At 37.7% G+C, this 25,968-nt stretch overlaps 1 protein-coding gene across 1 annotated transcript in view; it reads left to right on the plus strand.

Moving 5' to 3' along the window:
• Nucleotides 1-23,672, plus strand: part of med13a (mediator complex subunit 13a) — a 167,903-nt gene extending 144,231 nt beyond the window's left edge. Inside the window, exons 22-30 of the mRNA XM_057820128.1 lie at nt 5,125-5,316; nt 8,411-8,634; nt 10,033-10,175; nt 10,249-10,407; nt 13,452-13,640; nt 13,808-13,950; nt 14,389-14,553; nt 17,933-18,033; nt 22,705-23,672. Coding sequence (XP_057676111.1) covers nt 5,125-5,316; nt 8,411-8,634; nt 10,033-10,175; nt 10,249-10,407; nt 13,452-13,640; nt 13,808-13,950; nt 14,389-14,553; nt 17,933-18,033; nt 22,705-22,837 — 1,449 coding nt within the window. The 3' untranslated portion in view covers nt 22,838-23,672. The remainder of the gene's footprint in view (nt 1-5,124; nt 5,317-8,410; nt 8,635-10,032; nt 10,176-10,248; nt 10,408-13,451; nt 13,641-13,807; nt 13,951-14,388; nt 14,554-17,932; nt 18,034-22,704) is intronic.
• The last annotated feature ends 2,296 nt before the right edge of the window (nt 23,673-25,968 follow it).

Here is a 25,968-nt window from a genome sequence, read left to right on the forward strand (position 1 = left end):
ATATAAATATTTGGTCACCTACAAACAAGCAAGATTTCTGCCTGTCTAACTTCTAGCGAGTTCTGACGAGGCTCCACTCGTTACCTGTATTAATGGCACCTGTTTTAACTCATTATTGGTATAAAAGACACCTGTCCACAACCTCAGTCAGTCACACTCCAAACTCCACTATGGCCGAGACCAAAGAGTTGTCGAAGGACACCAGAGACATAATTTTAGACCAGCACCAGGCCGGGAAGACTGAATCTGCAATAGGTAAAACGCTTGGTGTAAAGAAATCAACTGTGGGAGCAATTATTAGAAAATGGAAGACATACAAGACCACTGATAATCTCCCTTGATCTGGGGCTCCATGCCAGAGCTCACCCTGTGGCGTCAAAATGATAACAAGAACGGTGAGCAAAAATCCCAGAACCACGTAGTGAATGATCTACAGAGAGCTGGGAGCACAGTAACAAAGGCTACTATCAGTAACACAATGCGCCGCCAGAGACTCAAATCCTGCACTGCCAGACGTGTCCCCCTGCTGAAGCCAGTACACGTCCAGGCCCGTCTGCGGTTCGCTAAAAAGCATTTGGATGATCCAGAAGAGGACTGGGAGAATGTGTTATGGCCAGATGAAACCAAAATGGAACTTTTTGGTAGAAACACAGGTTCTTGTGTTAGGAGGAGAAAGAATACTGAATTGCATCCGAAGAACACCATACCACTTTGAAGCATGGGGGTGGAAACATCATGCTTTGGGGCTGTTTTGTTGCAAAGGGACCAGGACGACTGATCTACGTTAAGGAAAGAATGAATGGGGCCATGTATCGAGAGATTTTGAGTGAAAATCCCTTTCCATCAGCAAGGGCATTGAAGATGAGACGTGGCTGAGTCTTTCAGCATGACAATGATCCCAAACACACAGCCAGGGCAACAAAGGAGTGGCTTCGTAAGAAGCATTTCAAGGTCCTGGAGTGGCCAAGCCAGTCTCCAGATCTCAACCCCATATAAAATCTGTGGAGGGAGTTGAAAGTTCGTGTTGCCCAACAACAGCCCCAAAACAACACTGCTCTAGAGAAGATCTGCATGGAAGAATGGGCCATAATACCAGCAACAGTGGGTGAAAAGCTTGTGAAGAGTTACAGAAAACGTTTGGCCTCCGTTATAGCCAACAAAGGGTACTTAACAAAGTATTGAGATAAACTTTTGGGATTGACCAAATACTTATTTTCCACCATGATTTGCAAATAAATTCTTTAAAAATCAAACAATGTGATTTTCTGTTTTTTTCCCACATGCTGTCTCTCATGGTTGAGGTTTACCCATGTTCACAATTACAGGCCTCTCCAATATTTTCAAGTGGGAGAACTTGCACAAAGTGGTTGACTAAATACTTATTTGCCCCACTGTAGATACTTGTGAGTTATAGTATGATAAGTAAATATAATATTATATATATATATATATATATATATATATATATATATATATATATATATATATATATATATATATATATATATATATATATATATATATATATATATATATATATATAGGGTGGGAACCTCTTGGTACCTCACGATACGATATGATTTGCGATAACAAGCTCACGGTAATGATGATCTCTTGATATGGCAAAAAAACGATTATCGATACATTGGTTACGAAATGATAAATCTAGGATATTCTACAAAATAACTAATAAACAGTAAAACAATCTATTTTCATCCTTCTGCTGCAAGTTTATCAATAGTAGACGTCCAATCCATTTGAACTGGGAGGGTGGCAGCGAATGAACGCCTCCAACTTAATTTGCGAGTCAATGGTCCCATCCTAGCATGCCGATAAAAAAAGGATATTAATAGATCTAACATAGTCAAATAAATTCAAAATGCAGATGGTTGTTCAAAATACCCATGGGGCCAAAACAATGTCACACGGAACTGCTGTAATTCATTTATCTATACAAGTATAACACCATTTACCATATTTCTGCGGGACTATTTTTTTTTTTATGCGTAGTGCGACCACAATAGAGAGGAGTGCTTTGGCCACTCGTGCTCATGCTGCTTTTGAGGAAGGTGAGAAGTTGGACTTATCCCACTCGGATGGTACCAGTTGCGACCTCTAAGCGTTCCAAGCGTTTTTTATTTTGGCCATCAAAAGACATGTTGACCTAAACGTATCCGATCAAATAGTGGAGCAAAAACTGCGGCTTATGTAAATAGAACACACCTGCCTTATTTGGTTTTACTATTGACGGTCTACTTTTCGACGGGCAGCGCATTTTGTCGAGTGACGTCTGATTGAAGCAACTCGTGAAGTCGGGGTTCTTTTTTTTCTGACTTTGCAACTAAGGCCTCCTGGTTCGAGTGGCGTTCCAATGATATTTTTTGTGGTCTGAGGTTGGAAAACTCTGACTTCCCAGCTTCCTCAAATGCAGCATCAGTCTACGGAGTCTTGACCGATGAACGGCAACATAGTGAAACATGAATTTAGAGGCTGTGGAAACAGACAGAATAAATGGGTAAATGAGAGGTTCCACAAGTTCCCTATTAGGAACGATGAACAATACAAACTGTTGATACTTGCAGCTGGCTATGACATAAACACACCAGTGGAAAAAATATCACTCCGCTTTACAATCTGTTACCTACAGAGCTGCTGGATTACAAATGTTGCTGTTAATACTACAGTTATTGACATGCAATGGTAAATTTTAATAACTTTATCCTGAAAATATAGCCAGCACTATTGATTGCATGGGTCATCGGTAATTTTCATGCATGCATATGTTGTATTTATTAGCATGCTAGAATAGGCCCATTGACTTGCGCTAGCTTAGCCACTCTGGAGCCCTCAAACTAATAAATAAATAACTAAATGCACGGAATTTGTTAAAATCAAATCCACTGACTAATTAAACCCTCGCTAACTCGAAGATTAAGCCTAATTCTGAACTTCCTCTATAAATCAGTTGTATCCCTAAGATGGAACATAGTGTCACTGTCCCTTCCAGGAAAAATAAAACCATTTGAATCAATTAATTCCTCGTATTAATATGATATTGTAACAGATTTGTGGCCATTTGTTGACCAATCGCTTAAAAATAATTTAAACTTGGCCGTCCTCTGGCTAGGACTCACCCTTCTACTAAGTTCGACGACCATGTGAGACAAGTCTCTGAATTAAGACAGACAGATAACTGGGGTCGACAATATAAATGGCCCGGTGGCCTGGATGTACAGTGGGGAGAACAAGTATTTGATACACTGTCAATGGGAAAACCCACTGGCAGTGTATCAAATACTTGTTCTCCCCACTGTACATTTAAAACCTTAGGGTCACCAGAAAGCTCCAACCAACTAAAAATATTGCATCAAATTAAGAAAAAACAAATATTATAACACATTAATTCCCAGTTGTTTTGTTTTGATGATGTTAGGAAATCCCGATCAAAGAAAACCTTACAATGTATGCAGCCAGCCGTTGCGCTCTGTGAGGCGTAGACACACCTCGTTCACTGACTTACTCCCACGTGAACGCGCGGAACCTGATTACTGCTGTTGATTGATTGTCAGTATGTCAGTACCCACCTAAGTCATAACGTTATACTATAAGATGACATGTTTTTGAAACCCCCAGCACCCGGGCAAGCACCGGGAAAAAAACACCACTCAGCAAAGAGAAATTCAACGGAGGAGTTGAGGGAAAGCGAAATCCAATATGAAAAGTAAAGGGAGAGAAAGTTTCAGCCCGTGGCGAGACCGCTGGATTTGGCTCGGCGACAATGAGACAAAAAAACAAGGTTGACTGTGAGGTGTACAGATCAATGCCCACATATGCAGACAAGTAAGTTAGAGAAAAATGAATGAGTATGAAACTAATGGTATGAACATAATGTGATAATTCGACTGCGTGACTACGGAGAAAGTAATATCGTCATAATGATGGTGTAGTTTAAAAATCGTTGGCCATAATTGCCTTAGTCATCTCTTTGACTTCTTAATTGTTGCCACGACAACTGAGCCTTCCAGAGGGCGGTAAGGGGAAGACGGGAAAACTTCGCCCAGGAACGGGGCTCCCCCTCATGCCCTCCTCCCTCTGGAGCTCCTAAGAACAAATGTTGGCTATACTGAAATGATTATGGAATTGGAATGGGATTATTTGAATTAGATTCAAGAAAATTGTTCTGTTTCATGATTATTGGGATCAATAACTGACACATTGAATTGGGCCAGTGGTTTTGATAGTAGGGCCAGTGAACTTCAAATTTAATTTGCCTTATTGTCTACTGGAATATATTATGAATCTCTTTTACCTTTTGCAACAATTTTGTTCCTGATCAATTCAATAATAGTTTGCTTTAATAGCGCAAAGAACAGTCAGCCACCAGAATACTGTATCTCTTCTTACTCTCTGCTAGCCTTGTATTTAAAGGAATACAATTTATATTACTCACTGAGAATCTGAACTTTTTACCATCTCAAACAATTTCCTAGATCTTTCTTTCTTTACCATTCATTATTGTAACGGGCGATTCAATAGTATGTTTTTTTTTTTTTTTTAACACAAATGATGATGAGACTAAGCCAAGAGAGCAAACCATCCATTTCTGTCCGCATGAAAAAAAACCTTTTATGTGGCAGATTAAATCATTTTGCTTACTTAACCCCTTCAGTTCTAAACATGCTGCTGAGGGACATGACACATTCGCTTCTCCAAACCAGGAAATACACTGAATTTAGTTGCTTTTGCTACTTCTGAAAGATGATTGGATGAAACGTTATCCATCCAAATCAAATCCTGAGGTTTGGCATGCGCTCTTTGCTATTTTCGGCTCTTTGAAAATGGCTGACCAAACGCAACTTCAAAAAGGAAAACATAAAGTGCTCATTTTTTATTGAAAAACACATTAGCATTAAAGATAACCAATAAAAGCATGAAATATCACCGACCGAAAAAATTGCACTTTGTTCTGGTGTTTGAGTAGAGGAAAAATCAGCGCAACTTTTTTTTTTTTTGCTCAGCAGAAAAAATGCAGGTCTGACAGTGTTAAAATGTAAATGCCATTATCTTTAAGATTGCAATGCAGAGCTTTTTTCATGTCCCTGACATATGTTTTTAATGTTATAGATTGTTCCATGTCAGTTCCTGCTTCAGCCTGTGAAAGGTGAAGACCGCCATATCTACGTCCAGCACCTCAAGTCTTTAGCCTTCTCTGTATTCGCCCAGTGCAGACGGCCTCTGCCCATTTCCACCAATGTCAAGTCGCTTACGGGCTTCGGCCCTGGTTTAGCCATTGACACAGCACTTAAAAGCTCAGAGGTAAATTACATTTATTCTTAGCATTTTCTTAATTTTTGTTCCATTTGGGGTACCGTAAATACGGTAATTTTCTTACTATGTGCCGCTACTTTTTCCTTCATTTTGAATCCTGCGGCTTATAGTCCAGTGCGGCTTATTTGTTGATTTATTTGGGTTAATAGGTAACACTTTATTTGACAGGAGCGTCACAATCATGACATGGCACTATCATGGGCATTACTGAATGCTAATGACAGAGAAATGTCTGATAAGTTTCATTCGGCAAATTATGTTATTAACTCCATTTATTTCCAGCACGGATCTTTTACCTCCATTCAAAAGGGAGATCATTTGCCGAATAACACAATGACATCTGTTATAACCATTTGTTAATGCTCATAACAGTGTCATGTCATAACTATGATTGTCTAATAACAGTCTTATGGCCCCACTGTCAAATAAATTGTTACCAAATACAATGACTATCAATTAATGAAACAACTGGAACAATAACTGAAGAAATAAATTAGCACAGAACATGAATTTAAGTATAGCACAACTTAAAATGGCTATAAAAGTCTCAGATTTTACACTAGCTGCACAAAAATCACCTAATGCAGAGATAATCACCTATATTTTCAGGATCAATAGCAATATTTAACATGTAAGTTTTTGACCAAAATAGCAACCTATTTAATTTTTTTAATTTAAATTTTCAACAGCTAATAAATCACTCAATTTCACATAAAAAAATTAATACCCAATTTTTCGGACTATAAGTCACAGTATTTTTTCATAGTTTAGCTGGGGGTGCGACTTATACACTGGAGCGACTTATGTGTGAAATTATTAACACATCATTGTATCATTTCACATGTTATTTTGGTGTTTTGGAGTGACACTGGTGGTTTGGTAAACTTGTTAGCATGTTCTTTATGCTATAGTTATCTGAATAACTCTTAATAGCTATGTTACGTTAACGTACTGGCCACGTTCGCATTTCGTTGTTCATGCATCATGTAACATTATCATACTGTACACTTATTTAGCGTGTAGATCTCTATTGCATTTTTTTTTTTTATTGCCTTTCAAGATGACATATCTGTTCTATTTGTTGGATTTTGTTACGTAAATTTCCCCCAAAAATGCGACTTATACTCCGGTGCGACTTATATATGTTTTTTTTTTTTCTTCGTTGGGCATTTTTTTGGGCTGGTGCGACTTATACTCAGGTGCGACTTATAGTCCGAAAAATATGGCACTTAAGGAAAACATGCAAAATCAATTATAAATAATATGTAAATAGATTATTAATATATTCTATATACAATCACATCTTATTTTAGAATAGAATAGAATAGCCCTTTATTATCATTAAACACTATATACTATTAGCGAATGAGGCTAGCGGCCGCCTGGCATAACAGGAGCTTTTCTGGCGAAAATTCTTGTGAATAAATGCTTAAATCCTCGAATTCTTCATAGATATGGACGTAAAAACAGTCTCGATTCTTGGTTAAAAGCAAAGAAACCGTGCAGTTCGCGTTTATTTTACGAATATTGATGAAGTACAATGCTACTATGTTAGCGAATAAGGCTAGCGGCCGCCTGGCGTAAAAGGAGCTTTTCTGGCGAAAATTCTTGTGAATAAATGCTTAAATCCCTGAATTCTTTATAGATGTGAACATTAAACAGTCTCGATTCTTGGTTAAAAGTAAACTATGAGGCTAGTCAGTTACGAAAATTAGCCGCTTCCTTGGGTAAACAAAGAAGAAAATTCCTGCGAATAGATGCTTCAATCACGCATGCGTGGTACAAAAAATATAATATTTACCTTGAATCCTCGAACTAATCACTCCTGAAACAATCCTTCCTGTTTGTGTGCGGTACAACTTTTGTAGTTAAATCCAATCGTAAGTAAATCCAAGCTTAAATCCGACATGATCGTGTGCCGTCTTCGGCTATTACTAAATGAAGCTCGGCCCCCCCTGATAAGGCGTCGCGCAAAGAACAACGAAGTGACACGTCAATAGTGATGATGTCTATGCAGTGATCGTGGTTCATTTGGTTAAATAAAGTGTTACCGCTAAATATCTTTTGGTGTAAATATCCCATAACACAGTGAGGAAAGCCGCGGTTTATTGTCCAGTGCGGCTTATCTATGAAAAAATGTCATTTTCGTGTCAAATTTGGGAGATGGCGGCCTATAGTCAGGTGCACCTTATAATGTGAAAATTACAGTAGCATTTCAGAGTTATATCATATCATAGATGATAATAGCAAATGAATCAAGAAAATCTTGTAGTCGCAAAGTCAATGTTGTTTGCACTATTCTGTTGACATTGCCTGACCTAAAGTGATCTTCTACCCCCAGCTATTGCAGTCCCTGAAAATTTTTTTTTTAAATTGCTTGGTGCTCAACATTTTCATTTGCTGAAACAAGACAGAGTGGACATCTAACCTTTTGCTACCCAAGAGTTTTCTTTTCATTATCTGCATGGCTAGCTTCAGAACTCCTAAATGGGTCATCCCACTCTTCAAGTTTTATATACCATATTTTGCGGACTGTAATGCGCATTTAAAATCCATTATTGTTCCCCAAAATTGACAGTGTGCCTTATGTATGAATTCTAGTTTTCCTTAATGGCATTGAACCTATTTATTTAGAGCATAGCTGTGTTATAGTGCTCCAGTAAAGTATTCAAGATTCACATTCTTCAAACCTATAAATAAAACAATCAAACAACAAATAATAAATGCATTTATGAATTAAACAATGAATACAATGTTAAAAGATATAGCACAAATGACAAATGCAATACACTGATGCACTAAGGCACCTTATAATCAGGTGCGCTTTATCATGAATATAAACTCATCCGTTGATGTTGTGCTTTATAATCCGGTACGCTATTGTAGTCCAAATAATACTGTGATCCACATACAAATGACTAAAACAAGCAGCTTCAGAAAAGAAAGTTTGAAAATACAGAATATATAGTTTTTTTAAAAATACCAACTCTTGAGCACCCTGCCAAAATGCCATTTGTCTGAAATTTTTGCCATCTCAGTTGCTGGAAAATATCGTCAAGTTCTCTTAACTTCTTCTGTGCAGAGACCAGAGTGTGTGCGTCTGTACACGCCTCCATTCATCCTTGCACCAGTTAAAGACAAGCAGACTGAGCTCGGGGAGACATTCGGAGAGGCGTCACAGAAATACAATGTGTTGTTTGTTGGATACTGTCTCTCCCATGACCAACGCTGGCTCCTTGCCACATGCACTGACCAGTACGGGGAACTCCTGGAGACCTGCATCATCAACATCGATGTGCCCAACAGGTAGAAAAAATCTCAGAAACATTTAAAAAAAAAAAAAAAAAAAAGATTTTTAAAAAAAATGATAATATACAGTATATACATATATATTATTAGGGCTGTCAAAATTATCACGTTAACGGGCGGTAATTAATTTTTAAAATTAATCACTTTAAAATATTTGACGCAATTAACGCATGTGGCCCGCTCAGACAGATTTAAATGACAGTAAAGTGAAATGCCCACATGTTAATTGTGTTTTATGGAGTTTTGCCGCCCTCTGCTGGCACTTTGGTGCGACTGATTTTATAGGCTTCAGCACCCATGAGCACTGTGTAAGTAATTATTGACATCAACAATGGCGGGCTACTAGTTTATTTTTTGACTGAAATTTTTACAAATTTTATTAAAACGAAAACATTAAGAGGGGTTTTGATATAATATTTCTATAACTTGTACTAAGTCTTTCTATCCATGGATCGCTTTAACAGAATGTTGATAATGTTAATGCCATCTTGTTGATTTATTCTTATAACAAACAAATACAGTCCCTATGTACCGTATGTTGAATGTATATATCCATCTTGTGTCTTATCTTTCCATTCCAACAATAATTTACAGAAAAATATGGCATATTTTATAGATGGTTTGAATTGCGATTAATTGCGATTACTTACAATTAATTAATTTTTAAGCTGTAATTAACTCGATTAAAAATTGTAATCGTTTGGCAGCCCTAATATATATATAAATATATATATATATAAATATATATATATATATATATATATATATATATATATATATATATATATATATATATATATATATATATAATGAGCAGCAACCGGTAGGGGAAGGGGAGTGTTGAGCCTTGCAACTGCAAGCGAGGGATTTCTCCATGCAGTTTTGGGACATAAAAAATAGCTAATATCTTAGGGACGGTATGACGGAAATTTTTTGCGGTTTTAAAAGTTTTCATACCACGGTATACCTTGAAACCGGTAATCGGCCAATGTCTAGACATGTACATGCAACAGTATACTTTTGATCACTTATTTTTGACATTTTGAGGTAAGCAGCGCTTCCCTTTAAGTTTTAGAGCAATCACCACTGGTGCTAATCCATTTGTTATAAATTAGTTGCTTCATTGTGGCAGCCTTAGTGGCACTTTGAAGGAAAACATAACTTCATTGTGGCCCGTGACAAAGATTAGTTTGACACCCCTGAATTATGTCAAATGAGTTCTCAAAGTATCATTTTTTTCCCCCTCAGGTTTAGAGCAAATAGCTATCAATCAAGCTTACTGCGTGCATTCCTGAGAAATATGAGTTTTGACTAAAACTGCTGTTTCTGTACTCTAGCTTGACATATTTATGAACACTGAAAAATGACTCTACACTTGTTATGTGCATTGCTCAGGGCCAGGAGGAAAAAGGGTTCTGTTCGGCGCCTTGGCCTACAAAAGCTATGGGATTGGTGCTTGGGGCTAGTACAGATGACATCAGTGCCCTGGAGAGTTGTAATTGGACGGCTTGGCAGGATAGGACACGGAGAGTTGAAAGGTAAGAATGTTAATGTCAGGGGGGAAAATCAATACTGTGTTGACACTGTTGTGCTCTTCTCCTAATACGCCAGACTGGAGTATATTACTGAGCAGAAGAAATCTTCAGTCACTGAGTCGCCGTCTGAAGGAAATGTGTCGAATGTGCGGCATCTCTGCCTCGGATACTCCCAGCATCTTTAGTGTGTGCTTAGTTGCCATGGAGCCCCAGGGCTCTTTCATCATAATGCCAGGTACATACAAGACGGAAACTATGAATTCACTAATCTGTGTTAATGTGCTCATCCGAGTCGCTTTATTCTACAGCCATGTGCTGTTTGTTTTTGAGTGTGTGTTTGTGGGGCTGGCATGATGGATGGCAGGAGCACATCACAGAGCTTGTCAACTCCTAGTCCGGTGCAGATTGATGGCAGGGAAGATGGTGTACCTTTTTGCCCATAAAGCACTACCTCTCAGACACTCATTGATCTCAATGCTGTGTGATGGAGAACTCGATCGATGGGTTTATTTAGGGAAACGAGTGGAGGATTGGCCAAGCGTCATACGAGAACGGTTTGATTTAGCATTGTCAGAATAAAGATGCTAACTTCTTTAAAATCTCTTTAAGAAAAATGCAACTGCCAGCTTCACATGTCCAAATCTATGATTCTTTTTTTTTTTTTTTTTTTTTTTTTTTTTTTTTTTTTAGGTTTCCTGTAAACATAGCTCTAAACGCCATGATGCATTCATTGGAAATCAATGTCATGCCAATGAAATTTGAGAAATGTTTCCCACTTATTATCAAATTAACCACTCTGTTTTTTGGTTGTTGCAATCATTCATTGTTTGCTAAAGACTACCGTATTTTTCTGACTGTAAGTCGCACCTGAGTAGAAATCGCACCAGCCATAAAATGCCCAACGAAGAGCAAAAATACATATATAAGTCGCACTGGAGTATAAGTCGCATTTTTGGGGGAAATTTACTTGATAAAATCCAACACACAGAACAGATATGTCATCTTGAAAGGCAATTTAATACAAAAATACAATAGAGAACAACTTACTGAATAAGTGTACAGTATAATAATGGTACATGATGCATGAACAACGAAATGCGAATATACTGTCCTCACCAGGGCGCTACGGCTCGGTTCTGACTATACAGCGAGCTAAACTGCCAAATGACGATGCTGGACATCAGTATAATTTGCTGACTTTATTTTGGCCGTTGTTATGACGCCATCATTTGAAGAGTGAAACTAAAAATAGAAATAATACAAATCAATTTCGTCCTCAATACCAAACAGGTTCGCATCAGCGTAAATAGATGATAATTTGCTGCTATTATAGCAATGACACAAACGGTTAGCATGCGTTTGCTAGCACTAGCACATCGTTCAAACAACCACACAACTGGCTCTAAGTGTCCGATTCTCTCTCTCACGCTCTCTCTCTCTCTCTTGCTCGCTCTCGCTCGCTCTCTCTCGCTCTCTCTCTCACCCACTCGCTCAGACGCTGCGTAGCTGTCCTTCTTCTGGCGTGTGAGCGCTCTTCCTCGTGTAAACAACTGCGAGCGCCCCCACTTGAGCGTGAAAGCGCCACAAACATGCAATATTTCAATATAAAAAAAGTCAAACAAACAATTGAACACACATTGCCAAAGGCAGAACGCGAACGTGGCCATAGCTATTAAGAGTAATTCAGATAACTATAGCATAAAGAACATGCTAACAAGTTTACCAAACCATCAGTGTCACTCCAAAACACCAAAATAACATGTGAAATGATATCATATGTGTTAATAATTTCACACATAAGTCGCTCCTGACTATAAGTCAAACCCCCAGCACAACTATGAAAAAACTGTGACTTATAGTCCGAAAAATACGGTCATTCTTTGCGTAATTCAGGTTGACAATGTGGTATAGGGGCAAGTTGAATCGTTAGCTTTAGCTAGCGGCAGCCCAGTGTGAAAAGCTGTCCGCAGTAAGCGTAAAAGGGGAGGAGCCACATTGGCTGAAGTAGACTCTGTCAGGAATGAAAAGCAGGTGGACTCCAGCAAGCATATTTACTATAGTCCCAAGCACCAATACGTTTATTTTTCATTGTTGCACAAGAAAACGGCAACTTATCCTATTTCAAGGAGTAGGCGAGATTGTAATATTGTAAGATTGTAAGAGTTTTACTAGTTTTGATGAGAAGGTAAATTTGTTTTTTTTTTGTAGTTGTTATCCCTGAAGTACTTTTCCACACAAACACACATCGAGATGTCATTTAGCTTACAAGGAGAGATGTGAGAGCCATGTTTTTTCCTAGAGCTCACCAAACTTTAAAAAAAAAAAAAAAAAATTATTGAGGTTTCTCCGGCCATGATTTGTGTGTATCCGTCTTCCGAAACAGCCTGATAGCACAGATAACTGTACGCCTGGCCCTCTGCTATTAGATGCGTTGTTGAGGTCAGCACGGCAAAGCTGTGATAATAGAACAAGTTTTTATTTTGGGCCCCACCCCTTGGCGAAAATTCACTCAAGACTTGCCGCTTCATCTAAAACGGCCGCCACCACTCACTTTCGCCAAGAAGTCCCCTACACACACACATTTAATGGAAGTTATGTTCAACATATGTGTCCAAGATAGTGTTTTGTAATGTTTTTCCTTGTTGACAGATCACTTGATGATTTGGGCACATTCCTTTTGAATCCCTGTACTTCTATTCTAGTAGATTCTACTCCAGTAATTAAATGATATAGGGTGAAAAAACAGATTTTCTTAATATTCACCTCCTTTGTATATGAAAACTGTAGTTTTAATTATTTAATTATGACATCAATTTGGAAAACTAATTGCAGAAATACATACAAGGCAACTTAAATAATTAGTGATACCCAAAGGCTCTTGTTTACTTTTGCCAGAATGCAAAGTGAAGCAATGAGTTTTCAGGTCCAATAAGCTAATTAGCACCTTGGTTCCTGGTTCCTACCGGATCCGAACTTTCCACGAATCTTCTGCTTTATTTACCTATTGAAAACCGAATTTTAATTAAATTCATAATCTCGATAAGTACAGTAATTGATTGCATTCAGGTATGATTTGTTCCATCTGTAACAAAAATGTTATGAATGGGCTAATTTTCAAAATTGTTTTTTGAAAAACTGGGTGTCACGAAACTACTATTGTCACACTAATTAACTTGCGTTTACAGTAGATTAATATACACTGTCTATAGGATAAGCAATAACTTTGATATTTAATAATGAATTCTAAACGTTTTGTGCTCTTTTTCTCTCCCTCATTAGACTCTGTGTCAACAGGCTCAGTATTTCGCCGCAGCACCACGTTAAACATGCAGACACCCCAGCTGAACACCCCTGAGGATACCTCCTGCACCCACATCCTTGTCTTCCCCACATCTGCCTTTGTCCAAGTTGCCAGCTCGAATTACACCAACATCGACACAAACATTGACATTCTTAATCCTACCACAGGTCAGAAACACTTTTTAAAGTCTAGGATTTATAAAATAATGATGGTCTTTAAAAATCTGTTCCTTTCACATTGCCTTTGTTTTCTGTTTCAAATGAACATAAACTTTGAGCACAGTGTTCAGACAAAGAAGAAAATAAGGATTCTCTTTGTTTTCTTTTCTACTTAGACGGAACTGACGCTATGGACCTCTTTGATCTGCTGGACCCAGAGAATGAGTTGGTGGATCCTGACATAATCAACATTTCACCCAATACGTCACCAGTGCATTCCCCAGGATCCCACTACCACCACGGAGGTGACGATAGTAAGGTAAGAACTTGGATCTTTTTTTGACATTTCAATATACGGAGGAATTCCTCGTTTTACGATAGAATTCCGTTCCTACAATGGCAGCACGTTTATAAGTAAATTGGAATGCGCCAAAATCAAAATTACAGCACAGTTTCGTATACTCCTGCAGGATCTTTTAAAGTCTTAAAAGTATTAAATTGACTTATCTTTATAAAATGTCTTCTGGTAGGTGAAGTGTATTTGTAAGTAGTGAATAACTGATATGCAGGGAAACGCAATAAATATTTGTTGAAAAATCCACGACAAAGTCATAAGCATAAAACTGTCAAACCTTATTTCGTCATGTATCAGCAGCATTGTGTGAGGATGGCCTGATTTCTTTTATTTTAATCCTCAGTCTTCACACTCATCGTCTCTCGTTAGCTGTTAAACATCTTGACTATGTGCATTTTGCAGGGCCAGAGTGCAGACCGCATGGAGTCTCGTGAGGAGGTGCCAAACCTCCTGCAACAACCTCTCGCTCTCGGCTACTTTGTGTCTACGGCCAAAGCTGGCCCACTGCCTGACTGGTTCTGGTCAGCCTGTCCGCAGGCTCAGAACCAGTGTCCACTCTTCCTCAAGGTATTGAGGCTCTGCTGTCCCTTTCAATGAGCTTTTAGTTTTAGTTACTTTTCTTTAGTTTATTTGCACACTCACTGTGTCCCATCACATCCCTATCTGACCTATCATCTATTTTCCTATCCTTTTGGATTCTATGTGTATCCCGTACTCACATAGTGTCCCCTTGGCAAGCATAGTCATAAAGATCTTGTAACGTTACTTAAACTAGGGAGCATAGAGTGAGGAGCAGAGGTATTTGCACCCCTAAGTTCACTCATTTAGAAAATTGATAGAGGTCTGAAATTTCAATCATAGATGTAAGACACCAGAGAAAAAAATGTTTAGCTCCACAAAGCTTGAATGGCTATGGGACAATTGGAAAGCAGCTTGGTGAGAATAAATCAACAGTTGCATCAATTGTTAGAAAAGGAAAAGGCTAAACATGACTGATACTCTACCTCGGACTGGGGTACCATGTAAAATCTCTCCTCGTGGGGCATCACTCGTGATGACAAAAGTGAGGGCTCAGCCTAGAACTACACGGCAGGAGCTGTTCAATGACCTGAAGAGAGCTGGATGCACAGTTTCAAAGGCCACTGTCAGTAGAACACTACGGTGCAATGGTTTAAAGGGATCTTCGATCTTAAAGACGTAATTCTTAAAAGATAAATGTTAGTATGAGTTATAAAAATTGGATATAAAAACCCCTCTTAATGTTTTCGTTTTAATAAAATTTGTAAAATTATTTTGACTGATCGGTCGCCATTCTTGTTGACGTCGTAGTGCAGTGACATCACATGGCCCGCTGCCAAACTTCCAGCGTGTCACTCGTTAGCCGCCCCAACATGTCGTCGGTTCTGCCCTTCCAATTTGAACCAGAGTGGAAAAGTGAAGAGCAGGACAGCACACACATTTTATTTTCATGACTATTGACATTACAAACTCACTGAAGGTAATAAAACTATGAATGCACACGTGTGATAGTCACGGTAGGAATTGTGTCGTGGCTGACTGTCCTCATTAAATTCGTCATCTGACGGGAACAAATCCTGGGATCGAATGTCCTCCATGTCTTGTACATCCAACTCTATATTGGTAGTATATATGTGGTATATAATGGTCTATATTAAGTGTTCGGTGCGCATCAGCTGTCCACTGTACCGCTGCATCGGACGTGTCTGGATCATTTTGAGTGGCAGCATCACTCATATTAGGTGAATACTGAACAGACACACTTCTTGCCTGATGAACTGACAGTAGAGGTGAATTATTAGCTTCTTCTGTGACTAGCGGTACGCCCGAAGGTTCGCCTAGCGCTGTAGCGACAGGAGCGGCTTGCCTGCTTAAGAGAGCGGCCAGAGTTTCATGTCTTTGGCGCTTTATTGCGCGCATTTCACCTGCTATCCGAGCGCGTTGAGGCTTCTTGTGTGGGAAAATAGTTGGAACAGCATTTGATTTTAGTCTCCGCTTATTGGCAGCCGCTCCGGTGAGCTCTTTCATAAGTTGTCATCGACTAAAGCCTAGAACGCGGTAGGAGAAAAATGACGAAAACAAAGCCTTGGGTTTTTGGGAAGTTATGTCATTCTACAGTCTACTTTCCCAAACCTTTCTTCTCTTCTTGTAAATAGGAAATCTGTGGAGACTCGCATCACTCCCCTTGTTTCCATTTGACTGGAAATTGCAGCCATCGTGGCATTTTACTTAGCGAGTTTAGGCACCAATCCATAATTGTTGTACACAATTGTAAACATCCCATTTACGCCATCACTCCGATCCTGAAAAACATGGCGCCAACTATCGGTCAAATATGTACTAGATTATAAAATATTTCCATTGATTTGACATTTTGTTTCTAACATATATTAGTACAAGAGAACAATTGTGGTTTATTAGAGCCTACAAAATCGAGGATCCCTTTAAAATAATGCATTGCTCAGAAAGTTCCCCTGTTGAAGCCAGTACGTGTAAAGGCCCGTCTGAAGTTTGTCAGAATGATGCAGAGGGGTCATGGGAGAAAGTCGTGGTCAGATGAGACCTAAGTAGAACTTTTTGGTGCAAACTTTACCCGTCGTGTTTGAAGGAAAAAGAAGGATGAGTACAATCCTAAGAACACCATCCTCACTGTGAAGTATGGGGGTGGAAACCTTATTCTTTGTGGCTGCTTTTCGGCAAAGGAGACAAGACAACTATCGTCAGATTTTGAGCCACAACCTCCTTCCCGCGGTCAGAGACTTGAAGATGAGTCGTGGCTGGATCTTCCAACATGACAATGATCTGAAGCACACAGCCAAGCTGACCAAGGAGTGGCTGCATAAAAATATATCAAGGTTCTGGAGTGTCCTAGCCAGTCTCCAGACCTCAATCCAATAGAAAATCTTTGGATGGAGCTGAAACTTCGTGTTTCTCAAATACAGCCCTGAAACCTGACAGATCTAGAAATGATTTGCGTGGAGGAATGGGCCAAAATTCTTGTTTCCGTATGTGAAAACCTGGTGAAGAACTACAGAAAGCGTCTGACCTCTGTAATTGCAAGAAAAGGCTTCTGCACTAAATATTCGCACTGATTTTCTTAGGGTTACAAATGCTTATCAACCCCAGTAAATTACAAATAAATTATTGAAATATCATACAAAGTGAGTTCCGGATTTTTTTTTTTTTTTTTTTTTTTTTTTTTTAGATTATGTCTCTATAAGTGGAAATGCATCTATGATTAAAATTTCAGACCTCTACCTATTTTCTAAGTGGGTGAACTTGCAAAATCACAAAGGCTGCCAATACTTCTGCTCCTCACTGTATATATTTTAATTGTGTGTTTTGTGTCATTATTCCCCCCATTCTTTCTTTCCAAGTGCATTTTCTGAATAAACAACACCGTTTAAACAACCACAAGCACATTAAAACTTTTTCAGCCTTGAAAGACACTGAGATATAATATTGTTCGTGTCTAAGCAGCTTAACATGACAGACATTGGCCCCAATACATTGACAGATTAATTCATTCAGTGCCATTAACGGTACTAGACACCCAATGCAATTATTCCACGGGTTGAGTACCAATCATTGTAATGACATGGTAGTAACATTGTAATGACTTTTAATAACAAAGCAATAATAGCTGCAGTCATTAGTGGATGAAAGGTTCACTGTTAATATTTATATATTAATAGTATGAGTAGTTTAGTCCTTTTTGTCCTTTCTGCATTTTTCTGTAATGCTTATTTACTCGGTAGCTTATTTAGTAGCATGTAATAATACACAGGTAAGACAACTTTTGTTATTAAAAGCATGCGCGCCTGTTAACAATACCTTTTTTTTTGGATCAAAGGTTAATAACTTTGCTACATACAATATCTTTGACACCAGTTTTTCCCCTCCCCTCTTTATTTTTGCTATCTCTCAGGCCTCTTTGCACCTCCATGTGTCTTCAGTGCAGTCAGATGAGTTACTGCACAGTAAACACTCCCATCCTCTTGACTCTAATCAGACCTCAGATGTACTCAGGTAAACACCAACCACATACATGTTGATTCACTTTTACTGTAGTATTCATGGCAAGTCAGTAGTGGAGGGAAGTACACATACTTTGTTATTCTACTTAAGTAGATGTTTTCCGTGCGATGTTGGTTTACTGCAGTATTTATTATGTTTTTGGCTGTAAGAATAGTGGAGAATAAGCCTGTCGCAATATAAAATGAGTCAATTTATTGCACGGTAAATAAAAATGAGGGGGGTAATTTTCCCGGCTTCGATTTATCGCCGCGTGTATGCGTGCGTGCATATATCTGTGTGTATATGCATGTGCTGCGTGCACTCGGCACATGTGGCTGTTGATTGCAAATGAGACTCTAGTTCCTTTCACAGATGTTTATTGGCCATCAACACGCCGTAGAATTAATGTTCAGACATACAAAATAAGAAAACACATCTATATTAACTCATGCACTCCCAGCCATTTTCACCAGAGCAAGGCCCTTTGCTCCCGGCCGTTTTACTGGATTTTGACTGATTTTGCAAGGCCCGCAGAAAATTCTGTTCTATTGCTATATAAACATGGAACCCACCAAAAGAAAGATAAGACTCTCTTCTTTCAATAGAAAAAAAGTTGGTTCATATGTTTTTCCATTCTTTAGAAATCAGCATTAGAAAATAGCTTAGTTTGAGCAATTTTCCAATTTCTGATGAAAAAACGGAGAAATTGAGCTTTTTGTGAAAGCATAAATTTCAAACATAACTTTGACTTATACACAGCTATTTTTTGCTTTAGTTACATCCCAAACATCTGAATAATGTTTTCCTTTTAAAAAATAAGATAAACAACAAGACAAATAGAACTTTTGATAGCAAAGTAACAATTTATTTACACATAACTAATTGAAGATGACGCTGTTCTGGCCGCGACAGCCGGTTAAACTTTATCGTCATGGCCGTCTGTCTTATAAATATGAATTTTTTTGAGTCTCTGCGGGCTCTGCTCGCAAATAGCACGGACTCAAAGGCATCGTCCACTGCACTAGTTGTCCCGGTCGTTCTGCTCGGTCGTCCAGCGCCTGGCATCCCGGGCGACCTACCGGTTGTTTTGCTAGGTCGTCCGCCGCCTGGCATCCATTCAGTGGTCTTGGCCGTTTGTTGCCATTGAATCGGGTTGCGGGTCTTACCAAATGCACTACTGCCCTCAAGTGACCAGTTTTATTGCTTTAAAATGGATTTTCAGCTTTGTGCGTTGGAGCTAAATTGACTCAGAACCCAGAGATGCCTTTTTGAGAAAGAAAAAAAAAAAGTACGTTTTTGGGACACTGAAGCAATTAAAAATAAAATGTATTTATACCTTTTTTTTGGAGCAAATTATTTAAACATTGTAAAACGTTAGCATAATGGACAAAAGACTATATTAACCCCTTTAGCCTTTTTTTTTTTTTTTTTTTTTTTTTTTTTTTTTTTTTTTTTTTTTTTTTTTTGAACGGAGTGTAAAGGTTACGGTTAGCGGCTTAATGAACATTTCAAAATAAAAGCACACCAAGTTCAACATGTTAATAAAGATTTCTAGAGTTTTTCTCACATATTTCAGTTTCTACACTAAGAATAACTTTTAAATGATACTCATAATGAAAAATCTAATTGGTAATTAATAATGTGGCTTCAAATTTGCTAATATGTGCACTTTGCAGGACAATATGACAGTCATTTTGGATCAATTAAACACTTTTGATGGGCTCTAATCGGCAGAGAACAAAAATGGCATTAGGTTTATCACCTATTTCATATTCTGCACTTTGCTAACTCATTATGCATTGTGTATGTGTGTTTCTTTTTTTTTTTTTTTTTTTTTTTTTTTTAATATCGTTTGTGTTCCATTTGATTGGCTGATTTATTAGGATGTATTGTCACTACATTAGTGGTTAAAATTGGTTTTAAAAAATGACAATAATATCGCATAAAGGCAATAATTTATGAGACAATAGAACGCCAACTAAAATTTATCGTGACAGGCCTAGTGGTGAATTTTCTAGGTAACTAAACGTGACATGTTTTTTTACTCTTGATTTTTTTTTTTTTTTTTTAAATTCAGTATGGGTACGATGTTTGTCAGAATAATCAAACTCGCGGGCCGCATCGTAGTTACAGTTTAGTTTGTAAACTAACTAGTGCTGTAACAATAAATCCACTAATCAATAATGTATTACTAACAAATTAATCGACAACTATTTTGATTGTTGATTAATCGTTTAGAGACATTGTTGACTGTCCAAATCCTTATTTTTGCTCCTCTCCTTAGCAAATAATCTCATACGCAGATGTTTTATTGCATTTTTCATTTAAAAAGGGTGAAACTCTTTTTGTATTTTTTTTTAAATGTGTTTATTTTTCTGAAAAAAAAAAGAAGAAAAAACAGTATCCTGTTTTACGTTACATTAACAACAAATAAAAACATGTACTTTTTATTCTTGAAGTACAAACTTTTTTTGTTGTTTTGTTTTTTTAAATGAAAAAAAAACGAGAGGGAGGATTGAATGGTGTATGATTTCAATAGCCCTTAAATAGTAGAAGATATACACTCACCGGCCACTTTATTAGATACACCATGCTAGTAACGGGTTGGACCCCCTTTTGCCTTCAGAACTGCCTCAATTCTTCATGGCATAGATTCAACAAGATGCTGGAAGCACTCCTCAGAGAGTTTGGTCCATATTGACATGATGGCATCACACAGTTGGTGCAAATTTGTCGGCTGCACATCTATGATGCCATAGTGCCAGAAGGGCTGGTCTGAGTATTTCAGAAACTGCTGATCTACTGGGATTTTCACGCACAACCATCTGTAGGGTTTACAGAGAATGGTCCGAAAAAGAAAAAATATCCAGTGAGGGGCAGTTCTGTGGGCGGAAATGCCTTGTTGATGCCAGAGGTCAGAGGAGAATGGCCAGACTGGTTCGAGGTGATAGAAAGGCAACAGTGACTCAAATAACCACCCGTTACAACCAAAGTAGGCAGAAGAGCATCTCTGACCGCACAGTACGTCGAACTTTGAGGCAGATGGGCTACAGCAGCAGAAGACCATGCCGGGTGCCAGTCCTTTCAGCTAAGAACAGGAAACTGAGGCTACAATTTGCACAAGCTCATCGAAATTGGACAATAGAAGATTGGAAAAACGTTGCCTGGTCTGATGAGTCTCGATTTCTGCTGCGACATTCGGATGGTAGGGTCAGAATTTGGCGTCAACAACATGAAACCATGTATCCATCCTGCCTTGTATCAATGGTTCAGGCTGGTGGTGTTGGTGTAATGGTGTGGGGAATATTTTCTTGGCACTCTTTGGGCCCCTTGGTACCAATTGAGCATCGTTGGAACATCACAGCCTACCTGAGTATTGTTGCTGACCATGTCCATCCCTTTATGACCACAATGTACCCAACTTCTGATGGCTACTTTCAGCAGGATAATGCGCCATGTCATAAAGCTGGAATCATCTTAGACTGGTTTCTTGAACATGACAATGAGTTCACTGTACTAAAATGGCCTCCACAGTCAACAGATCTCAATGCAATAGAGCATCTTTGGGATGTGGTGGAACGGGAGATTCTCATCATGGATGTGCAGCCGACAAATCTGCACCAACTTTGTGACGCCATCATGTCAATATGGACCAAACTCTCTGAGGAATGCTTCCAGCACCTTGTTGAATCAATGCCACGAAGAATTGAGGCAGTTCTGAAGGCAAAAGGGGGTCCAACCCGTTACTATTAGGTGGCCGGTGAGTGTATATATTTTTGTTTCTTTTGGCATTGTATTATTATTATTTTTAATAATAATTTTAATTAATATTATTAATGCCATCGTAGTATTTAGATTTTTACTTTTTAGCCCATGGGAAAAAAAAAAAAAAAAAGTATATATATATTGTATTCCTTTTCATCCGATTCTGATCCTCTGAAATTGGCCAGATTGGCCCGATTTCCGATCATGTGATCGAATCGAGGTCATCCTTACTTTATTGGCAAATAAATCAAAGAAACTTTCATAGGCCACACAAAATGATTTGTCTGGCTGGATCTGGGCCCCCGTGCCTTGAGTTTGACACCTATGATGTATGTTAATAAAACATGGAAACCAAAAAAATAATCAAAAAAAAAAAAAAAAAGTATATATATATTGTATTCCTTTTCATCCGATTCTGATCCTCTGAAATTGGCCAGATTGGCCCGATTTCCGATCATGTGATCGAATCGAGGTCATCCTTACTTTATTGGCAAATAAATCAAAGAAACTTTCATAGGCCACACAAAACGATTTGTCTGGCTGGATCTGGGCCCCCGTGCCTTGAGTTTGACACCTATGATGTATGTTAATAAAACATGGAAACCAAAAAAATAATCACAATTGATTTACAATTTTTTTTTTTTTTTTTACTTTTACATAAGTAGATTAATTGAAACTACTGATTTTTAAACAAATGTACTACTTTTTAAATCCTCTACTAAAAAGTACAGAGTGTGAATAAGCTATTTTTGGCACCTCTGATTCTTTCGTTGCAAAACAATATCAGTGAAATAGGATCTGAACATTCAGTGCCAGACACTTTTTGTTCAGATTATCAATGGAGAACTTGAATGAATAAATATAAGAGCACATTCTGTGACAAGATATTAACTGCTATTGTATCGTTTTCCATGAAAGATTTGTGCTGGAGCAGTACAACGCCCTCTCCTGGCTGACATGTGACCCAGCGACGCAGGACCGACGATCATGCCTGCCCATTCACTTTGTGGTGCTGAACCAGATGTACAACTTCATCACGAACATGTTGTAGCCACTCAAGGGAGAGACATTTCAAGAAGAGAAGCGAAAAAGAGACACCGTACCGGGACACAGTGTTGTTTGATGGTTGTCCTTCTGCCGCAAAGACATGCACAAATCCAGGAGGGAATTTTTAAAAAAACTGTGGAGACTAGAGTAAATGAACGTGAGCGAGTGACAGATTGGTTGCCATGTTGATCATCAACACAGCAGCACACGCACTGGCCAGTCTGTATTTGAAAGATGTCTTATCTGTATAGCGATAAAGGGACGTATTTGATAAAGGAAATAACTTTTAGAGCGGATTTACTTGGTGTTTCAACCGAAAATTCCTTTTTATTCCTTTTGGATGAAATTGTATCCAAACAAAAAGCCTGCATCTATCTTATTTATTGTAAGTTTTTAAATGTATTATTTCTTAACCTCTTTTTTAAGTAAATATATATAAATGAAGAAGGTTTATAACACCTTCTTGCTTTAAAGCAATTGTTTAAGGTATATGTAATCATCTTACTTAAAACGGAGAAACTATTGCAGAAAAAGGAGAGCAAGTCCCAGTAGGTGGCTTTCAGAGTATTATTTTTTGTAATGGAGAAAGACTATTTGTATTGTCACAATGTACAGAAAAAGTGGAGAATTATGACTTACAGCAAAGCTGTAGCTACATAGGAATTGTACAGCAATGAACTTCACTGTTCTAATAAAGAGGTACATTGTTGTATATAGTATTTTATACCATGCATTTAGACACAACAAAACTGCAATCTATATAGATAATTATATATATGAATGCCATGCCAGCAGTTGGTGCTGTGGCTTCTGTTTTAGGAATAAAATGTGTCAACATATTACTCTGTGCTTTTTGTGTTTATTGATGATGATGAGGGGATGTGCTAGCAAAACTGCCGTTGGTTAAGCAACGATCAAGTCGATTAAAATGCAAAACAACAGCAACAAAATTGACAAGAATGTCAATCGTATTTTTTTATTGTTGCTCATGACATAAATTATTCTGTTTAATGTTTGATTTAAAACTAAATTGGGTGTCAAACTCATCTTTGTCGCAGCAGAATCATAGTTATGGTTTGCTTTAGAGCCATTATGTCTGCCGACTAGGGCTGCCACGTTTAAGCAATAACTACAGTATTTGATTATAGATTCTTTTTTCTTTCCACGCTTAAATAAGAAAAAATGTTTAGATGTATTATTCTTTCATTTAAAAAAGGACAAACTTAAAAAAAAAAATCTTTTTAACCATTTAATTTTTTATATATATTTTTAAAAAAATAATAACAATAACGGGAAAAAGGTTCTGGAAGTAGTTTCATAACTTTTTTTTTTACCCATAAGTAGAGACACGATTTACTTGTAAATGCCCTAATCTGCTCAAAGCCCCGCAAAAGTCAGACATAAATGTTTTGCATAAAAATGCATCAAAACATGTAACAAATACATGTTACAATTAGATTATTGCAAAATACACATAAAATCAGAGTTGTGCATAATGTAAAAAACTAAGAATAAAGAATAAAAATTAATACTCATGTAAAGCTGTTGAATACACACATACAGTACAGGCTCCTCTTAGCCAATTGGATGCCAGGAATGCTAGGCAGTAGTCAGTGGCAGTTACGTTTAGTTCTGGGAGCTGCGAGTACCATACTGTATTTTTGCCTTTCGTACCCTGAAATTTATTTCGTAAAAAGAAGCAATATTTCCCCACTGAGGTGTATCTTAACCTGAAAATTCTGTATGTAGAGACATTCTTAAGTAATACCACAGTTTTTAAAATTATATTTACAAATATCTTTAAAAAAAAATCTTACTTTAATCTTTCATGTATTTTTTAAAAAGTTTTTAATGAAAAACAACAAAAACGATAAATACAGCGATCCCTCGTTTGCTGTGGTTAATGGGGACCAGAACCCACCGCGATAAGAGAAAAACCGCTAAGTAGCGCCCCATCCCCCCAAAAATTGTGTTTTCAATGTATTCAGATTTAGCATTGGAAAGATATATACAGTATATCACAAAAGTGAGTACACCCCTCGCATTTCTTCAGATATTTAAGTATATTTTTTCATGGGACAACACTGACAAAATGACACTTTGACACGATGCAAAGTGTGCACCTTATATAATAGAGTTAATTTATTTTCCCCTCAAAATAACTCAAAATATAGCCATTAATATCTAAACCCCTGGCAACAAAAGTGAGTACACCCAATAGAAACTAAATCGATATTGTATCATCATGAAATAGGTAAGGAATTGTATTGGGAACAAAAACATGCATTTAATCTTAAGAACTGCCAATTACGCAAAATTGAGAACAGTTGACTCAATGTGTGATTGGTTAGCATTAGAAACCAGTCCATGGTGTTAACTTGCCCCCAGTCACCCCCCCCCCCACCACCACCACCACCACACACACACACACAATTGTGCTGTTGAGTATTTGAGTTGAAAACTGTTGACGTACCCTGAGGTTGTTTAGGAGCAGCTGGTAGTCCATTCCATATCCATCATTGCTCCTTGCTGTCAACGACCTTTATAAATACGCAGTAGTCCTACTGTCTCATGTCATCACTCTCTCTGTCAAGAATTTGAGTACATAATATAACCCCATGTAATACATATTTGTTCCCAGGTTCTAGTTAGTTTCATTACGTTGACATATAAAAACACTTTTATTTCCCAAAATGTTTGGGTTTGTGGTCGCGACTTTGAAATTCTATTTTCCACTTTTCTTTACTATTGAACTTTCTAATGCTTATGTATATGTATGGAGATATATATATATATATATATATATATATATATATATATATATATATATATATATATATATATATGTATATATGTATATATATATATATATATGTATATATGTATATATATGTATATATGTATATATATATATATATATATATATATATATATATGTATATATGTATATATATATATATATGTATAAATTTTTTGTTTTTTAAATTGTTGTCTCGCCCACCCGGGCGGTACGGTCTCTCCTTTCAAGCTCGGGTCCTCTACCAGAGGCCTGGGAGCTTGAGAGTCCTGCGCAGGATCTTAGCTGTCCCTAGGATTGCGCTCTTCTGAATGGAGACGTCAGACGTTGTTCCTGGT

Source organism: Corythoichthys intestinalis, chromosome 18 (assembly GCF_030265065.1).
Source record: "Corythoichthys intestinalis isolate RoL2023-P3 chromosome 18, ASM3026506v1, whole genome shotgun sequence".
Taxonomy (NCBI): Eukaryota; Metazoa; Chordata; class Actinopteri; order Syngnathiformes; family Syngnathidae; genus Corythoichthys; species Corythoichthys intestinalis.